This window comes from Xiphophorus hellerii, chromosome 9 (assembly GCF_003331165.1).
Source record: "Xiphophorus hellerii strain 12219 chromosome 9, Xiphophorus_hellerii-4.1, whole genome shotgun sequence".
Classification (NCBI taxonomy): Eukaryota; Metazoa; Chordata; class Actinopteri; order Cyprinodontiformes; family Poeciliidae; genus Xiphophorus; species Xiphophorus hellerii.
In genome coordinates this window covers 24,399,924-24,418,346 of record NC_045680.1, presented here as the reverse complement: position 1 = coordinate 24,418,346, position 18,423 = coordinate 24,399,924, and the positions used below count along the sequence as shown (strand labels likewise).

Below are 18,423 nucleotides of genomic sequence, written 5' to 3'. Positions count from 1 at the left end.
AAATTGATTAAAGGTATTTTCTATGCAGGTTAAATTTAGGACCTTTTCAGAGCAATTTTTGTCCTCCTTTTTTAATTAGCATGAATCCACCTCTACACACTCCTGCACTGATGAAAATCTCCTGGCAAAAATCCTTCAGCCAGTCCTTCTTGCCGGGGTGGTGCTGTACGACAACACAGAGGGTGACTCACTCCGCGGTCCCCTGACTGCAGGAGTCACGGCTCTCACAAATACACAAGTATAAATCCTTCAATGGGCTGGGTTAGCTACAAGGGCATCTTAATAAAACGTGAACAATCGCACCGGCACCGGGAACAACAAATCACAACAATAAAGACGAGCGGAAACGAAAGCTGGAGGGAGGCTGCATCAAAGCTGCTGATTTTGTTTTGCACAAGGCTTGTATTTTTTCTTCATCTAAAGCGATAACCTTGAAGGACAAACACACGCTCACATGAATAATGTGTCATTTTGTACAGTTTAATCGCAATGGCTCCATCCCTCTGGGTGGGTGGGGGGAGGGGGCAAAGGGGGCAGGCCAGGAGGTGGAGGGGGAGAAGCTGTGTGACGGGTGGGGAGGATATCACCTCAGAACAGGACAACCACACCCAGGCTCACGTAGGGGCAAAACAAAACTCGGATACACGGTTTTGTTTGGACACAGCACATCAAAGAATGGCAGTGAAAGGTACGTGCACATGGACATTTTTGCTTTATTTTGGAAAGTTTTAGGAAAAGAGTAGCTGGTGAAGGTGGAAGCTTGGGAAGGATGACTGAGAACTTTTAACTCTTCTTGACAACCTAAAAGATGAGAAACTTGATTATTATGCCACAAATATTAGCAATTTTCTGAACCAATCATTAAATTGCAACTTAGAAAACTAAATTACAGGCTATGCACATTCACTTGACTTCACCCGTCTTGGGCCTTGACTTCTCTTCACCCGTTCCCAGAGGTGGGTAGAATACCTAAACATTGTACTCAAGTAAGAGTAGAACTACTTAACATGTTTTTATTCCAGTTAACGTAAAAAGTAGCCATCCAAGAAAAGGTTAAAAAGTATTTGGTAAAACGTCTACTCAAGTACTGAGTAAATGATCAAATTATCAATCATCAAATCAAAATATAAAGTTAGGTGGAAATTTTAAATATTTTAAGGATGAATATGATAATTCATATAGGTAACAATAAAAAAATAACAAAATCAGGCAAAAGAAAAATTTTACAAACCAGTTTCTTTCAATAAAAAAAATCTTATGAAACCAAGAAAAAGAGTGTATTTTTGGTTGGAACATGTTTGTTCTTCATTCAGTGAAGTTATGCATCTTCAATTCTGTATTTATTTAATACACCATAAGAAATGTGAAGAAGAGGATTAGGGCCACTAAAATCAGAATTCTGACTTTTTTTAAGTTGAGAACTTAAGGACATACACAAAAGAAATTCACAAAATCAAACCGAAGGCCTGTGGGAGCCGCCGCGCCTCACCTTATGCCTGGGCTGATTAGGCGAGGTCACCACCACGGTGTTACAGATCGCGAGAGCGATGAAGAAATCTATGATATCAGAGAGGCTGGAGGGCAGGTGGGACACGGACTGGCGGTGGAAGCGCATGAAGTCCAGCTGACTGCTGCATTCATTGACTCTGTCCAGGAGCTGAGGATCAGGGGTGACATCCTTCTCCTACAGGACAGAGAAGGGAAGCATTAGAGAGGACTGGAGTGTACAGGGTCTGCGCTGAATGGAGCGCTGAGCTGACCATGGGGCTGCTGAAGGCCGTGTGCTTGGAGAGGATGCTGGCCCGCTTGGCCTCGGCCCTGCTGCCCGTCCTGCGATGGGACTTGGTGCTGTGGGAGCGCAGCACGACGCGTCCGCTCTGATGGCTGGTGACGCTGTCCCGTCTGGGCAGGGTGCCTCCGTGGGACATGAACTCCTCCTCCTCGGAATCGATTTCCTGATACATGGCAATCCTTCTAGCTGCGTCGCGCCAAGACACACAGCCGTTAGGAAGGCTCTTAAAGGGGAAACGAGCGTTGCGCGTCGGCCCGTTGAACTCACCATTGGCGTCGTGCGAGTACTCCACCCCGGCCACTGTGCAGCGCCGGAACACCATCTTGTTTTCCGTCAGCGTGCCCGTCTTATCAGAGAAGATGTATTGCATCTGGCCCAGATCCTCGGTGATATTAAGCGCCCTGCACTGCAGCTGGGAGTCCGTCTCCTCGTCGTACAGATCCATGTCCTGATGGATTAAGTACACTTGGCAGATCTTCACAATTTCAATCGACACAAAGAGCGAGATGGGTATCAGCACCTGGGAGAGGAAAGGAAAGTTACAGAGAGGATTCAGAGCACAAAATGCACAAGTGACCAGACAGCCTGAACCACTTCTCAGAGCTGAACATTTAAACTGCTGCCATCAGTATTCCCCCACTAATGCACTCCTTGGGTTTCCGTAGTTTGGAATGATGTCAGAAAGCCAAGGGCCGCCATCTTGTTTGACAAGCTAGTTTTACTGCTTCTATGCACAGTTCCTGCAAATCTGAACCGGAAGTGAGCCGTGCCACTGGAGCCCCATATTGGTAGGCAAGCGCAGTGTAAAGCATAGATGAACCGTGGCTTTAAGACTTGACCAAGAGAAAGACATAAACAACATTTTTACTGCTTTCAGGATTGACCTGTATGAGACAGAGAATGTGGCTCATTTACTGTTGACATAACTCCATAGCAACTGTCATGACAGCTAGCTACGGATACCTACCAAGATGGTTGTCAGCTGCAAGGTTTGCGAAAGTGTGACGTCAAATAAGAACTACGATTTTTTTTTTTTTTTTTACTTTAAATTCAGGTCAGTTCTATAATTTGAATATTAGGGCCAAGCTACAATAAAAAAAATTTAATTAGGAGAATAAAATAATATTACAAATAAATTTGTAATACTAGGAGAATGACGTTGTAGTTTATGAGAACTTAAAACATGAAAAACGACAATATTAAAATGCAGAAGGCTGAGCATCTTGTTAAGTTTTACAGCTGATAATACAATAGAAATATTTAATCTTCTAACATATCAGCATCAAATTAATGTCATTGTGCAAAAAACTGAGACCATTTCGAAGAGTCGCACAGATTGAGCTGGTCACATCAGATCTAAATAACTTTATCAAAGCTTTTTTCTTGTAATATTAAGATGTTTCATCTGGTAAAATGGCATCTTGTACTAATATTAAGATAATATTCTCATAATAAAATAAAAATTCTTGTAGCCAGGCCCTGAAACTTTGTCATAAGACTCAGAATTTGTAACTTCTTTTGTTTCTTTTTTTTAAGAAAGGAAACCAGGGTGCTGATGTGGCACAGGAGTTAAGCACAACCAACATATGGGCTGTCGCAGGTTCGATTCCCGGCTTGCGACCTATGCTGCATGTCTTCCCCCTTCTCTAATTGCCCACTTGCCTGTCAATTTACTGTAAAATACAGGCCACTACAGCCAATAAAACTTTTATTAAAAAAAAGAAAAGAAACCGAGAGTAAATGGGAAAAAAATATATGGTATGAGTTTTTTAAGCCATTGATGTACGTATAAATGAATGAAGAATGACCTGACAGGCCTCGTCATTGCTTCATGGACTCGCATAAAGTTGATATGAGACTTTTAAATTGGTTGGGTTTTGTCGACTTTTCTTAAAGAAATTTAAAAAGTCAGAAAGTTTAAAAACATTTTTAAAAAAAAAGCTTTGCACAGTTTTATACACGAACAGAAGAGTACCGCATGGTCTTGGAGGAAGACTGTTTAAAAAATGTGCTCTGCATTTGCTCGATTGTTTCAGAAAAAGCCTCTGAGTCGTGATGGGACATTTCCATTAACGCTTTTGCTGAGAAGACTGAGTCATAACATCTGGGAAGGCAGTTACGTTTGCACGCTTTCCCCCCGCCGCTCTTCCCCCGCAAATGCAGCCACTGTTTACACAGCTAAAGCACATTACCGGCCACGCCGACTTTCATTCACCGTTTTCTACATAAACCCCGCAGATCAAAACCGGACCGCTGCTTATGACACGGAGCGGCGTGACACGTTCACCGATGATCCAGGTCACAAGCAAACAGATCAATAGATCTCCGTGACAACTTTTCCCTCCCCCAACTTGATCCTGCACAGCAGAGAGGTTGTGTGAGGCATGAAGCGCATACATCCTCACTGCTTGCTGAGTTTTTTTTTTTTTTTTTTTAAGTGGAGATAAAGATTTAGAGGTCATATGCTCAGAGGTTGCAATAATGTCAGCTAACATTTTGATTTACAGCGCTGCCTGTGTACAGTGGAGAGAATCTTTTAGAAATACTGATACGGTTTGTCCCTGTACGTTTGTCCCTGGGTTTCACTTGGTCTTTGTCCGTCCCCCTTCTCCCAGTTTCGTACCTGAAAGACGATGATCATGGTGAGGAAGAGATAAATGACTGACATCATGAGTGATAAGTCTGTCCCTTCAGGACTAAGAACGTCAAACATGGGTCTCTTATCTCCGTACTGAAACATCCACAGCCCGTGACCTGGAACAGCAACAGCAAAGGTCAGCAGAAAGATGGAGAGCATAAAAAAAAAATGTGTGTTGTATATATATATAATTTTTTATTTATAAAAGTTACATATTGCAGCTTTAATGGAAGTATTAATTTTGCTCCTTACTGGACAATCCTGACATACAATGTCCAGCCAGCAGTTTGCGACTTTAAGTGCAAACAAGGTGAAGGGGACAATAAGCCCAAGCAATTCTTTTTCATTACGCTTAAAACAAAATGTGGTTGAAAGGTATCAAAAATATGTCGAAAAGCATCAAGTTGTTTTTTTTAACAACTAAGTCATCATTTGAAGTCTTCCATTTACTTTTCCTCAAGTTTTGTTTTCCATTTATAAACATTTGTTTGTTGAGCTAAAGACATTTAAATATGACAAAAAAGAAGCAAAGAATAAACTGGCCTCTGATGGGGCAAAAGTTTTTGACGGCGATGTGTGAAACTTGTGCATATGAAACAAAGTTCTGCATACCGATGGCAACAAACAGGCACATCACCAGCAGGATGACGACACACCAGCACACGTCCACATTCATCTGTCTCTCCAGCTTGCTGCGTTTGTAACGCGGCCCGTTGTTGTTGAGCATGGCCTTGGTCTCGTGACCTGCACAGACAGAAGTGAGGCGTGTCGGTGGCAGGTCATAAGGGGAACGTGACGAGGTCCGGCGGCGACGGCGCTGGGTCAGACTGACCTGCGTAGATGACGATGCCCACGGCTTCCTCCGTGTTGCGGACGGTGCAGCCGCGCAGGAGGAGGTTCTCTTTGTGAAGTGCGTCTCTTCTGCCGTTTCGGTGGATTCTGGAAAGTTCAATTTAAGAAATGATTCGGATGAAAGAGAAATCATTATCGTTCAGGTGAAAAAAGTAATTATAGATTTGATTCCTTCCTGGATAATTAAACGGGAGTTCTTACAGGTTTCAGCAAGTACTATTTAAGACATTTCACGACACATAACTCAACTTCTGATCGCGAATGCTCAAAATTAAATATTAAGACTTGATGAAATTTCATTTCAGACCGTGGATGAAAATCTGGGCGTTTAAGATTTTTAAGGCTTGAAATTTTGATTTTCAACTTTTAGACTTTTTTTAAAGATGTATAAAGACCCTGAAAGAACCCTGATAAAAGACTACATACATTTATTCTGCCAAGGTGCTGTGAACCATTACAGTAGGCCCTGATTTAAGCCAAAATTCCCACCGATCCTAAATGAAACCTCTCAAATTTGGAATCAATGAGGCTTTTCACTTCTTGCTGCTTTCCCTCAGGTGTCACCTACATCTTGTCTGTTTTAAGTCTGAATGAAGGCAAGGCCTCATAGAAGTATCCACACCCCATTAACTTTTTCAAGTCCCATTTCAATCACAAAATTCCAGGTTTTTAACCGATTCTTATAGCCAAAAACAACATATTAAATATCTGAGTGTTGTCTGCATTTGTATTAATCAACCTTTAATCTGACACCACTACATATAACATATCCAGAATTTCATTAATAAGTAAATTCAGTTGAATCCAACAACAAATTCTAAATTACATTGTGATTTGTTTTTACTTGCTAAAATAAAGTATGAAATATTTTTGTCAGATATTTTATTAGAGAAGGGATGTCTAAATCATTGTTGATCCAAAGCTTATACATAAAAAAAAGCTTTGCATGTTTACCTTATAAAAAGAAAAGTTTAACTGAAAAAAAGAGAAAAAGCCAAGCTATTATTAGCTTTCATGTAAGATTTAAATACACACACCAGATATGCGCTATGATTGCATAACCAAAGACCTAATCATTTTCAGACAAAAGCTGAAACAATTTTTAACAAATGTTTCATAAGGTTTCCTGTAGCTCTTAGGAATTTGAAACATTACTGACACTGCGATGCTACTGTCAGAATGCTTACCAACAACAGAGGTCACGCTCTGACCTCTGACACCAAGCCAACGGACACATCACCACTGGTCTATAGATTAATACGAGTTTCCCCGATCCCTAAGCAGTTAGCTCACACACACAGCTTAATGGAGTTCACAGCTAGCACTGCTAGAAAAGGAGATAACCCCCTCTGAGCTCGCTGCTCGCTCTCTCTCCCTCAAAGGGAAGCCAGATTAGACCGGGTGTCACTGACCGTAATGTAATAAAGCACTGGTGAGCCTTGAGCTCCACTGTAGCCTGGCAACTGAATACCTGCAGCATCTGGTGTGCTTCTAAGCAAAGAATACGTGTCATAGTTTGAAGACGAGTCGCAATGGATCCTTCACAGGGAGCTCAGAAAATCCAGTGTGTTAATGTAGTGACATCATGAGAAGTGGCAGGGATCCAGGCAGGCCTGTCACACGAACACATTTTTACTGGATGATAAATTGTCCCAGATACCATAGTGCTGTTGTTTTGAGTCCATTTTCAAGTAATATGATGGTAAAAATGCACATTCTGAAAGATCACTAAACTTTAAATTCTAATGAACTACAGAAGCGACAAGTAAAATGAATGATCAAGTCTCTGTAAACAAAACTGTCCTTCAAAAAAAAAAGGGCTGGTTAAGACTAGAGGGCAACTAACATCTAGGTGGCTGGTGGTCAACTGTTCAATTACCAAGTCTTGGGATATTACAGTTTTAAGATTCAAGCATTCGGGATCATAACAGAGCCATTGGTTTGACCCCAGTCAAGTCGCTCTCATATAAAAACTTACACAGGAAGTGAGACACCGTCAGAGGCAGAGTGGTGTGTAATAATGAAACAGGCAGAAATATGTTTGGAAACTGAGAAAGGATGAGTGCTTTTCTCTCTTTTTTTTAAATATCAGAGCTGTAAGTGTCAGCTGTGCAGCATCCAAAACCAAAGGGAAAAAACCCCAACTAACAAAACAATTCTTGTGTGTATTCCCATTGTTGAATGATTTGTAATATGAGACACGTTACATTTGTAATGATTTATATATAAATCATTTAGCAAATGACTTATATTGACTGAATTACAGCTGGATATCCAAACCAGTCATTAACTAAGCAAAGAAAAGTGAAAGATCTCTATTTACTTTTACTGTAGCAAGCATGCCTTAGGAGAACAACCCTAATCATTTCCAGTACAAATACAGAAACTGGATGCACAACACAGCTACTCATAATCAAGGCATGTATTTTTTTGTTACATACCTTGAGGTTTGTGCAATTTGCACAGTCATAACTCACATCCAAACAAGGCTGACTATATCCTTTGCTTGGATATTCTGTTTCAGTTTTGAGCACAACCCAAGTTTAACTTTGAAACTCTTGACTCGTCTACAAACCACCATCTAAGATCATTTACAGAGAAAATGTAACAATTTAATAAAAGCAAACAAGTCAAAGACGTGACATTCTAAAAAAAATGAAGTTAGAACTTAGTGTCAGAAAAAAGTAACTAAAATTGAATGTATGACACAAATACATCACAATGTGCCTTTGAGTGTTTTTCAAAGCAGGTAAGTCATTCTTTCAGAAGAAAACACCATGACCATGCACTATATGGATAATGACACAGCAAATTTAACAGCAGAGTGGGACTGCCAACAAGGTTGCACATATGGAAAAAAACAAAACAAAACAGTACAGATGACTGGTTAACAAATCTGCAAAAAGAAGCCATAACTCATAATTTAAGAAATTTATAGAAATCCCCTGAAATGACAAGCTAAAGAGAGAAACACTGAAAACAGATGAAATGGAAGGCGATATACAGTATATATATTGGATTGCTAGCATATAAAAATATGACTTACTTCATAATTTAACACCTTGAAATTGGGTCTCTGTCTCTTTAAAAAACTCCTGCTCTTTTTGAAACTCCACCTTTAGGAAGTCATCACAACATGGCTCCTCTATTAACTCTTTAACAATGTTTTACCAGCTTTGCACTGACTTACAGCTTGTATCATGAGCTCAGCAGATGTTTGCTAATTGCTACTGGCTAGTCTGAAGGAGCCAAGTGGAGGCGTCACAGGGGAGGGGTGTTCTGTGAGGTGGAAGCTAGGAAGCTAAACTACAACTCTCCAGAGTGTCCTTAAAGGCGGCGCTAGACCAGCCAGGCGTTTTGCACAGCTGAATGGTTGCAATGGAGATTAAAAGATTTCTCAAACAATGCAACACTCCAGGTATGTTTTTGGTGAGTGGATAATATTGGAACACAATGTAAAAATCCTCAGTTTAGACACAGTAGGTGGCACAGAGTGCAATAAGTTGAATAAATTAATTTCACACAGCCTTCATCTGAGATATGTGAAAGTAAATAGAAGAAGTTCTTCAAAAGCAGAACAACTTTTGGATGTTCCTCAACTCATAAAAGTTGTTCTTCTGTTGCAAAAAGTATAGTACAAAATAATTAATATGGAAGGAGATAAGAGGAGAAACCCACCCTGAGGGACTTCGAGTGCTCAAAATGTTGAAGGTTACATTCCTGTAGTGCTGGTCTGTCGTCACAAGTAAAACACTTGATTGTGTTGAAATGTGGGATTTTCAGCTACTTCCATTCACAGTTGCTTGGATTGCTAACATAAACATCCTGGGACTGTTATTTTAAGTAAAGTGCTGCCACACACCCATGTGCTTTGGAGTAACAATACTGGTGAGAAAGAGAAGGAATATTATGGTAACCTTTTAAATCCCTGGGTATGGTGCCAGTTTGTTAGGTCTCTACTCTTCTTCCTCAAAGACAATTTTTTACATTTTCCTCCTCCTCCAAGACAAATGATACTAAAAAAATTTTTTTTTTAAACTGGAGGTGTTATCAGTACTTTTTTCTCAGATGTCAGTTTTATTGATTATTTTCTGCGAATTGCTTGACTTGGACATAGAAATTAATAGAGCAGCGATGAGGTACAAACACAATTGAAAATCAAAAGTTCTAAAAATTATTAAGAAAAGGTAAAGAAAAAGTAATACTCACACGTAGCCTCGAAATCGGTTCAGGTCATTGTTGGGCTTTTCACATTCAATTATGCTGCTGTACTTTAATGGGTCAAAGTCACAGTCCTGTGAAGACAAAAACACCCAATGAGAAAATATACGGAGCCCCCACTTCACTTTGGTCATGGATGCTAAGACGTGTGTAAAATTTGCTCTAATCAAACTTCTGCTTTCAGTTGACCCAAGACAGAGAGCATATCTTGTTGCAGGGCAAAACATTTACAAAATATCATGAGAAAAGAACATTATGTGGAAATATTGATGCAACATCTCAAAACTTCAGCCAGAAAGCTGAAGGTTGGACACAAATGGGTCTTCCAAACCTAAACCTAAGCAGACAAATTAGTTAAGGTAAACATATTTTTTGGAGCAGCCATCGCAAAGCCCATTGAAATTTATAAACAGAGTTTACAAGATGTATGTGAAAAAGCCAACTATTCTCAGGGGAAAGTTGCACTTTATGTAATTTATGCATTATATTCATATAATGGGTACATTGGCTTCATATCATATAGTATAAAAATCTGACTTTTCTCTGATTTTGTTCTTGCAGTTGAGTTCGACACCACAGTGCAAATTAGAAAGTGGCTGAGTGTGGTGGTGTGAGCAGCAAAATGCCTCTGTTCTTAAAATAAAATCTAGGAAAGTTATTAGCCATTGTTAAGGTTTTCATAAGTAATAGGCCTCTGTAGGAATCTGCAACCTGCAAAGGAGAATACAGAGACTAATACAGCTCTTTAGCTGAATCTGCCTTTTTACAAAGTTCCTCACAGAGGGAGTTGGTTAATTCTGCCTCCACACTTCTACATGTGAAACTTATAGAAGTGTACCCAAAATAAAGAAAACATTTGATCAAGTCATACACTTTAAAAGGCAGTTCAATCATGGAGGAAATGTATGAACATTTCTGGATGTGAATGTTTATAACATATATGTCGCTCATTATTTTTGCTATTTGTAATTACAATAAGTTTCATTATTAAACTGAGCTAAAGACATAAAAAATGTAGTCTCATTTAATAGTGTATGCAAGTATTTGCCTTAATCTGTATTTATTTGGTTAATATTTTTTCCCTTTTTTTATATTCTGATTGTTCTTGTCAAAAGCTGAAAATTATCTCCTTTTTATTTATCAGGTGGGTTTTGAAAAGAATCTCAGGAATGTCAACCGAAGAAAACTATTTTTGTTTTTTTGGTCCATAACTGAGATTCTTCACCCGAGTTTCCATCACAACCGCCTTTTGTACATTGTAAAGTCTTCAGAAGCCTTTCTATTACACCTTAGGCCACTGCTCACTGACAGGAGTGAGCAGTGATTGCTTCTTAATGCAATTTGTGATCAAATTTAGTTGTTAATTTAGTCATAAAGTTAGTCACAAAACCTGAAACTAAACTTGAAAACAAAAGGGATCATCATACGATACAGCAAGATGTAGCACCAAGCACATGAGGAAATGAGGTTGAGAACATTTGTTTCGGTCTCACCAGGTCGAAGAAGCTGCGGACGATCTGCCTCTGCTTCAGGTTGGTCTCTCCGTCCAGCGTGGCCGTCTCAATGTGGCACAGGCGATCCGGGTCACTGGAGCTCAGCAGCAGGACGTCGGCGGGGAGAATCTCGTTACATCGCAGCTGGATAAAGTCCCCGACTCGCAACTCTTTCCAGTACTTCTCCACGTAGCGTTTGCCCTCTCTGCCGGAACAGCATACACTCGGTGTGTGACTTCACACAGACTTTGTGCTACTTCTAAGAAAGCAAGCTGCAACTGCTGATTTGCCCAAACTGGGAGGTTGGGACTTGTTGTTCCTGTGATCGGCCTTCAACGTTAAGGTCTTCAAAAAGTTTAAGCACTGGATGTTTTTGATTTGATGACATTTTCTCCATGTATTATAGATCATGTTTACCTGCCACAAAATGAAAACAAGCTATTTTTATAAGGCTGCAAAATTTGAATGGATATGGAGTTTAATTTCCAGTTGAAACCAGATATTTACATACACCGAAGGCAAAAAAAAAAAAGATTTTCTTACTGTATGAAGTGAAATCAGCCCAAAAGTCTTTTAGGCCTGTTAATAGCACCAAAATTATTTTTATTTGTTAAATGGCACAAAACGTAGCGCTAAGATTTTTTTTGTAACGTTCCTTGAATTTTGAAGCGGACATACATTTGGTCAGTATCGGGGATAACTCTCTTTTAAATGGTATGACTTGAGTCAAACCTTCTTTGTTTCCTTTCACAAACTTCTGATAGGCTAGCTAACTGAACCAATAGAGTTCATTGGAGTCAGACCTGCGTATGCATTTCAAGGTCAGATCTCAAACAAAGTGCTTTCTTGTTTGATACGATTTGAAAGTCAAAAGAAATGTATCGAGACATCAGGAAGAGAACTGTGACGCTTCACACAGCTGGTTCATCCTTGGGAACAATTTAGCAATGCTTGAAGGCCCGGCGTTCTTCTGTTCGAACACTTATATGCACATATAGACCTGATGGGGATGTCAAACGATTATACCGTTCAAAAATTAGACGGGTTCTTTGTCCCAGAGATGAATGAATTGTGGTCCAAAATGCAGATTGACCCCAAAACAAGACCTGGTGTAGATGCTGGCTGAAGCTGATGAGAGTGTGATTACCGCTCGGTGAGGAAGAAGCCATCACTCCAAAAGTAACATGAAAAGCCAGACTGCAGTTTGCAAATGCACACCGGAACAAAGACCTTCATTTTTGGAGACATGTACTGTGGTCTGATGAAACTAAAGTGGAACCGTTTGGTCATAATGACCCTCATTACATTTGGAGGAAAAACCGGGATACTTGTACCACCCTAACTGTAAAGAATGGTGGTGGCAGCATCACTTTGTGGGGCTATTTTGCAGCATGAGGAACTGGTGCACTTTATAAAATAGATACATAATGTTAATGAGGCAAGACAATAAGGTGGAAAACCAGAAAGTAATCACTTGGGCTCATATGATTATCCCAAAGGGACGATGATCCTCAGCATCCAGCCACAGGTTATATAGTCACTTATAACGACAACAAAGTCAATGTTTTAACTTTTCGGTAGTTTGTTATGGAGAAGTTGTGGACAGATCTGAAAGTGAGATGGGCTATAAACCCGACTCAGTTCCACCAGCTCTGTCAGGAGAACAGAACTCCAGCAATCCACTGGGAGAAACTTCTGGAAGGAAACTCAAAGGGTTTGACATAAGCGATACGGTATAAAGGACAATTATCCCTGATACTGACCAAATGTATGTAAAGTTCTGAATTTGAAGAAAATTACAACAAAAAAAATCTTTGGAAAATGTGCCGATTTTTTTTTTAGGCCGTTACCAAATACAAATAATTTTGGTTATCCTAACTGACAGAAAGCATGAGAAGTTTGGTCTAATTTAACTGCAGACAGCGGAAAAAAATAAAATAAAGTAAAAATATGCATCTTTTCAATTGGTGTATGTAAACTTCTGGTTTCAACATTTTAGTTATCAAAAATATTAAAACTCCCCTTGGTTGGTCTGTAAATATTTGGCTCCTTCTTAGAGCCAGCAGAAAAAGAATATCCCTTTTATCTGATTTTGTTTACACACACTGAATTTAAAAAACCCTGGATATTGTCAGTGTTGAAGCTTGTAGTGAACAGGGACAAACCCTTTTGAGTCACAGCCCAGTATGATCACTGGTCAACGCCGACGTATGAAGCAACATCAAAACAATACGGTTCAAAACGTTAAAGCTAATATTCAGATTACTTAAAAATTAAGGTCCAACTGCATTAGATTAACCCTCTAATTAAAAGGAATTTAGCTGCATTACAGAATATCCAACATATGGATGCTGATTCGTAGTCCGTCATGTTTATGCATGGACAGAGGTGTACAGGGTACTGTGTGAGTTTAGTCGGGTCAGCAACGCCATAGGTCGGGATGTTTAGCATAACACTGCCGCCGCCACCAAAGACAATCCAATTATGTCCAAACTTGACAACAACGTGGGTCAAGTTTATGTGTGAACACTTTGGAGCCGCCAAACACTGAGGGGCTTTTGATGGCTGTAAATTATGCTCTATAGAGGGAGGACGACAGTGCTGCTTTTCATTAGGGAAGTACAATCTGGGCACACATACTCAGGAAACTGGTCAGAAACGGGCCGTCAGGTTGGAAAGCCATTCAGATTTAATAGAGTCGGAACCAAAAGCAAATGCTGCGGTATCAGCAGAAACAATCTTTTATTTTTCTTTGACGGACATCTGGGGAGGACTTTATTGTTTCTGAGCTTTAGCCCTGAGGCCGGAAGAGTTGGATCTGGAAGTGACGATTCAGGTGACGTGCACGAAGGCCAGCCTGCGTTATACCATGCTATGGAAAGTACTGATTTTTTCCCCCCCAGCTGATTACATTAAAAGCCACAAACGTCGACGTATCTGATAAGAATATTATGTGATGGATAGACCAGCACAAGGTAGTGCAAACTTGTTAGGTAGAATGACTATCCATCCATCCATCCATCCATCCATCCATCCATCCATCCATCCATTTTCTAACACCCTTGTCCCTAGCGGGGTCAGGAGAGGTGCTGGTGCCGATCTCCAGCTAACGTTCCAGGAGAGAGGTACACCCTGGACAGGTCGCCAGTCTGTCGCAGGGGTAGAATGACTATAATACGTGATTTTCAACATTTTTTTTAAACAGATAAAAATCTCAAACCTAGACTGATCAGCTAACCAGTTTGTAATTTAATCTCAGAGTAAATTCGGCTTTTCTTTGAAGGCCTCGGAGATTTGTTATAGAAAATCGGTGAGCAAACAGCATCAGACACGCCAGGGATCAACTCTGAACATACAGAGATCAATCATCCAAAAAAACGACATGGCACACACCAGAGCTGGGCTTCAAAATACAATCTCAATTTTTTTTATACCATGTCCAATTTTCTTTTAAAAAATAAAAGTGGCTTTTATTTCCATCATCCCTTCTGTGAGATTGGAGTATCCAGGCCGAGCAACAAGAATTTCTGTTTAATTGCAAGAATATATTCACTAGCAAAAAAAGGGAAGAAAAGACAATTTTACAAGAAATAAAAATAATTATAAATAAACCTTAAAATGATCAGAAATTAATGTGATAAGCATTCTAATTTTGATTCCATTTTTCATGTTGTTCATGATATGTCAAGTTTTCAGACAATTACAACTTTATTCTGGTGATATGACTTTATTCTGATATTACGTCAACTCTATGGTGATAGGACTGTGTCCTCAAAATATAATGAATTTGTTCTTATAATTAATTTGAAAAAAAAAACTTAGTCTGGCCCTAATACTCCAACATAAAGTTGACCTGAATTCAATGTGATTTATCACAGACAAAGTAAAAATATTCTGGATAATAGAAAATGTTGAAAACAACACAAATGACTTGTCTTTAAATAATCTGGCATTTTGCATTCTCCTACAGGAAACACTTTGGATGCAACAATGTCAACTTTTAAACCAAAAGTTGGCTTTGTTGCATCCAAATCTGCTTTTAATTCATGTATTAAACTCAGCTAAAACATTTTAAAGAAACGACCTAAATCCTGATTCAGTTGGTCAGAAACGACTGAATCTTGTTACATTTTTTTCCCCAATTGATAAGAAATTTTTTTTAAAAATTACTAGGTAAAAGCTGTTAAACCACATGATCTAAAATGATTTATAAATCCCTTCCAAAAACAAATATACGTTGTTTAATTAAAGTATTGCATGCTTACTTTATTGTAGTGGAGTTTGTACAAGAACATTTTTGGTCCTCAAGATCCTTTTGACATGCGACTAAAAGTTTGGACACCCCTGTCTTAGACGGAGCTAAAACGTTTAAATCTGGTAAATATTCTTCCAGCACCGTTTGGTTAAAGGTGGATGGTTCAGATTCAACAGAGAATTTGTGGCACAACTTGAAATCTGATGTTCACATGTTTTAAATCTGACTGACCTTGAGTTTATTCCACACCTCTTTACCACTGTGCTCTACTTTTAATTTTGTAAATCACTTATCATCCTTCTGAAGTACACAAGACAGCTTTGGTAGTAAAAACACACAATCAAGTATTTTTGACTAGTTTCTAGTGCAAATATCTTAGTGCACTTGACTTAACTTAAACGTAACTTGTCAGCAACATAGAAGTTTGTTTAAAGTAAATAATTCATTGATATTGATCTGCCAATGGAACTAGTACTTTTTCATCAATATTAAGGAATTACTTACTTTAAACAAGCTCTTGTATCTTATGAAAAGATACTCGTAGGTTAGTTTTGCCTTATTTCAAGAGTATTAAGATATTTGCGCTAGAAACGAGACAAAAATTACTTGGTAGGATTTGGTGTTTTTGCAGTGAGGAAGCAGGAGGGGGGGAAAAAAAGCTGAATGGACATGACTAGTTAGCAAGTACCTTAAAGACTATCGTTTTGTTTTGGTTTTTTTTCTTCCCCAAGTTTCCGTCATCAGCTGATGCGAGTGAACCAGCTGCATTAGAGCAGAACAGCGTGTACGGCTGAAATAAAGAAGAAACAAAACGGAGCAAGCGTCCAGCCTGCTGGACACCACCGCTGCTGCTGCTGCTGCCAGCTGGACTCCAGGCCGGGCTTACCTGCTGTAGACCAGGCAGTCCATGTGGTTGATTTCTTTATCCGACCTGTGTCTCCTGTAGTCCTCCCACAGGTCCTTAATGGCAGTGACGGACAGGATGAAAACCACAGGGGCCAGAGCAAGTTCGGGTTGGAAGGCGTTGACAACCGGGACAAAATTGAGCAAAGCGATGAAGACGAAGTAAACATTAGCAAAGCGATGGAACTGCTCGAAGAGGTTCTTCGGCAGGAATGACAGCACGGTGTACTTGGTGGTCTTGATTTTGTTGCTAGCGTAGTGTCTGTTGGGGTTGTCCTCTCCCTTGGCGTGGTCATAATGGATGTTGGCGTGGACAGTCCTGGTTTTGTTCTCCTTTGGCTTTTTCTTTCGCTGCCTTTTGGCTTTTGAAGCCTTGGCCATCCCGGTGTCTTCGCCGTCTCGCGCCATAGTCTGACGCCGCCTCAAACTTTTCCACTGTTACCGTTTTCGCGTCCTCACACACAAAAACACCACCCAAAAACCGGAGACTATGTTATCATTCTTATAGCGAAGGACAAAAAAAAAAAAAGTTAACCCAAGTTGTTTGCTTCGGTCACGAAAATCTCTCCTTTTTATCCATGTCGACTCCTGCTTTGGCGACAGGAAAACTTTTGCTTGTTTGGCTTCTTTTCCCCCCCCTTGCCTGTTTGGAAGGATGCTCGGAGAGCAGGGAGGGCTTGGACTTTCCGTAGCTGGAGCACAGATCTGTAAGACACATGGATGGGTCACAGCGAAAGGCCGCGAGCTTGACGGTTTGCTTACAGATCAGCGACTGCGCGCAGTTTTAACATAATGGGATGGTTGTGAGCGGGTTAGGGGTCGCACTCTTGTGGAAATCTGACCCGGTGGCCCCTCCTCGACCCAGCCTTTTTTTTCTCTTTTTTGCCACGCGGTATGATTTAGTTTACACAACCAACAGGAAGACTGAAAAAACTGAATTGTTCCTGTCAAATGTAGTAAAGTTTTTATGTGTAAATCGCTAAGGTTGGAAACATTTTTATCTAATAAATAATGATTAAAAAAAAAAAAAAAGCTAAAAAGGCGTAAAATGGCTGTGTACAATTTGTAATATACCAACTTTGTGGAATTTGGCATACTACTGCTACCAATAATAATAATAACACAATAAAAGTTTGGGGTTTTTAAATGTACTGCACAAAATGCAAAAAAAAAAAGGAATTAAAGGGACAGCATCATGTGAAATCGACTTCTTTTAGCTTTACACCATGTTATAATGTTATTCACTCATCAAAAACATTGTTTTATTCTTTCATGCACGTTTGAGAATCTTCCCTGGTAGCCATTTTGGGTGCAAAAGCATTTGGTCTCACCTAGTAGCTCTAGTCTCCAAGCCGAGCTTCTGCCTCATCTGCGGCTCCCCCACTCGGCTCCTTCACACAAGCCAGCAGCAATTAGCAAACACCAGGCGGAACTGAGCATCAACTGAACTCATTATATGAGCTACTCCTCAGTTCAACACTGGTGAAAACATTGTTAAAGGGTTAATGAAGGAGCCATGTTGTGATGACTTCCTGAAGGCGGAATTTCAGAAAAAGCAGGAGCTTCTTAAAGAGACAGAGGTCCAATTTCAAGGTGTTTTAAAATTACAAGGTCAAATTTCTTTTAAGTCATATTTGATGTATACATCATTTTTATGACAACTGAAGGTAACAGTTTCTTGATTATGCAAATAAAATGGCACCGTGAGCCTAGGAAAGACATACTGCTGCCCCTTACTGTAGATATTTTGCGAAAACGAATTGCCCCTATGAATAATTTTTAAAAAAAGCTACCAGCGTTTGATTAAAATTTAAATGTATTGGTACCCTGCATGCAGCTGGATGTTAGCTTTAGATTTTATTTTTTATATTGTTTTTTATTGACTGTGGCCCATGTATTTATGAACTAAATGCAGCCATTAATATCTCTACCATTTCCAAGAAACACTGTTACTTGTTCTAACAAGATTTTCCCAGCTTAGCTACATTCAAAGATGTCATGTTTTTTTTCCAGAGGACATTGTGTTTCCCCGGGACGGCCAGCACAGTGTCTGGATGTTTTCTGGCCATGCTTCCTTTCAAAGTACCCAACCATAAAGCTCCATTCAGGCTGGCGGAGGAAGGAAACATTGCTAGAAGCTGTATTAAGAGAAATCTTTAGCAGGGATAAACCTTTAATACACTGTTGGTACACATTCAGCTTTAAAGTACAAAGCTGAATGTACTTTAGCTTTGTACATTCAGCTTTGTACCAACCACTTCTTGGTTTT

General features: G+C 39.7%; 1 protein-coding gene across 1 annotated transcript in view; it reads right to left on the bottom strand.

Annotated features, from left to right (window-relative positions):
• Positions 1 to 17,085, bottom strand: part of atp10a (ATPase phospholipid transporting 10A) — a 48,932-nt gene extending 31,847 nt beyond the window's left edge. Inside the window, exons 1-9 of the mRNA XM_032572690.1 lie at positions 16,138 to 17,085; positions 10,997 to 11,201; positions 9,492 to 9,577; positions 5,263 to 5,369; positions 5,043 to 5,174; positions 4,416 to 4,546; positions 2,060 to 2,312; positions 1,761 to 1,978; positions 1,490 to 1,684 (exon numbers count right to left, since the gene is read on the bottom strand). Of these exons, the coding sequence (XP_032428581.1) occupies positions 1,490 to 1,684; positions 1,761 to 1,978; positions 2,060 to 2,312; positions 4,416 to 4,546; positions 5,043 to 5,174; positions 5,263 to 5,369; positions 9,492 to 9,577; positions 10,997 to 11,201; positions 16,138 to 16,562 (1,752 nt within the window). The 5' untranslated portion in view covers positions 16,563 to 17,085. The remainder of the gene's footprint in view (positions 1 to 1,489; positions 1,685 to 1,760; positions 1,979 to 2,059; positions 2,313 to 4,415; positions 4,547 to 5,042; positions 5,175 to 5,262; positions 5,370 to 9,491; positions 9,578 to 10,996; positions 11,202 to 16,137) is intronic.
• Between the last annotated feature and the right edge of the window lie 1,338 nt (positions 17,086 to 18,423).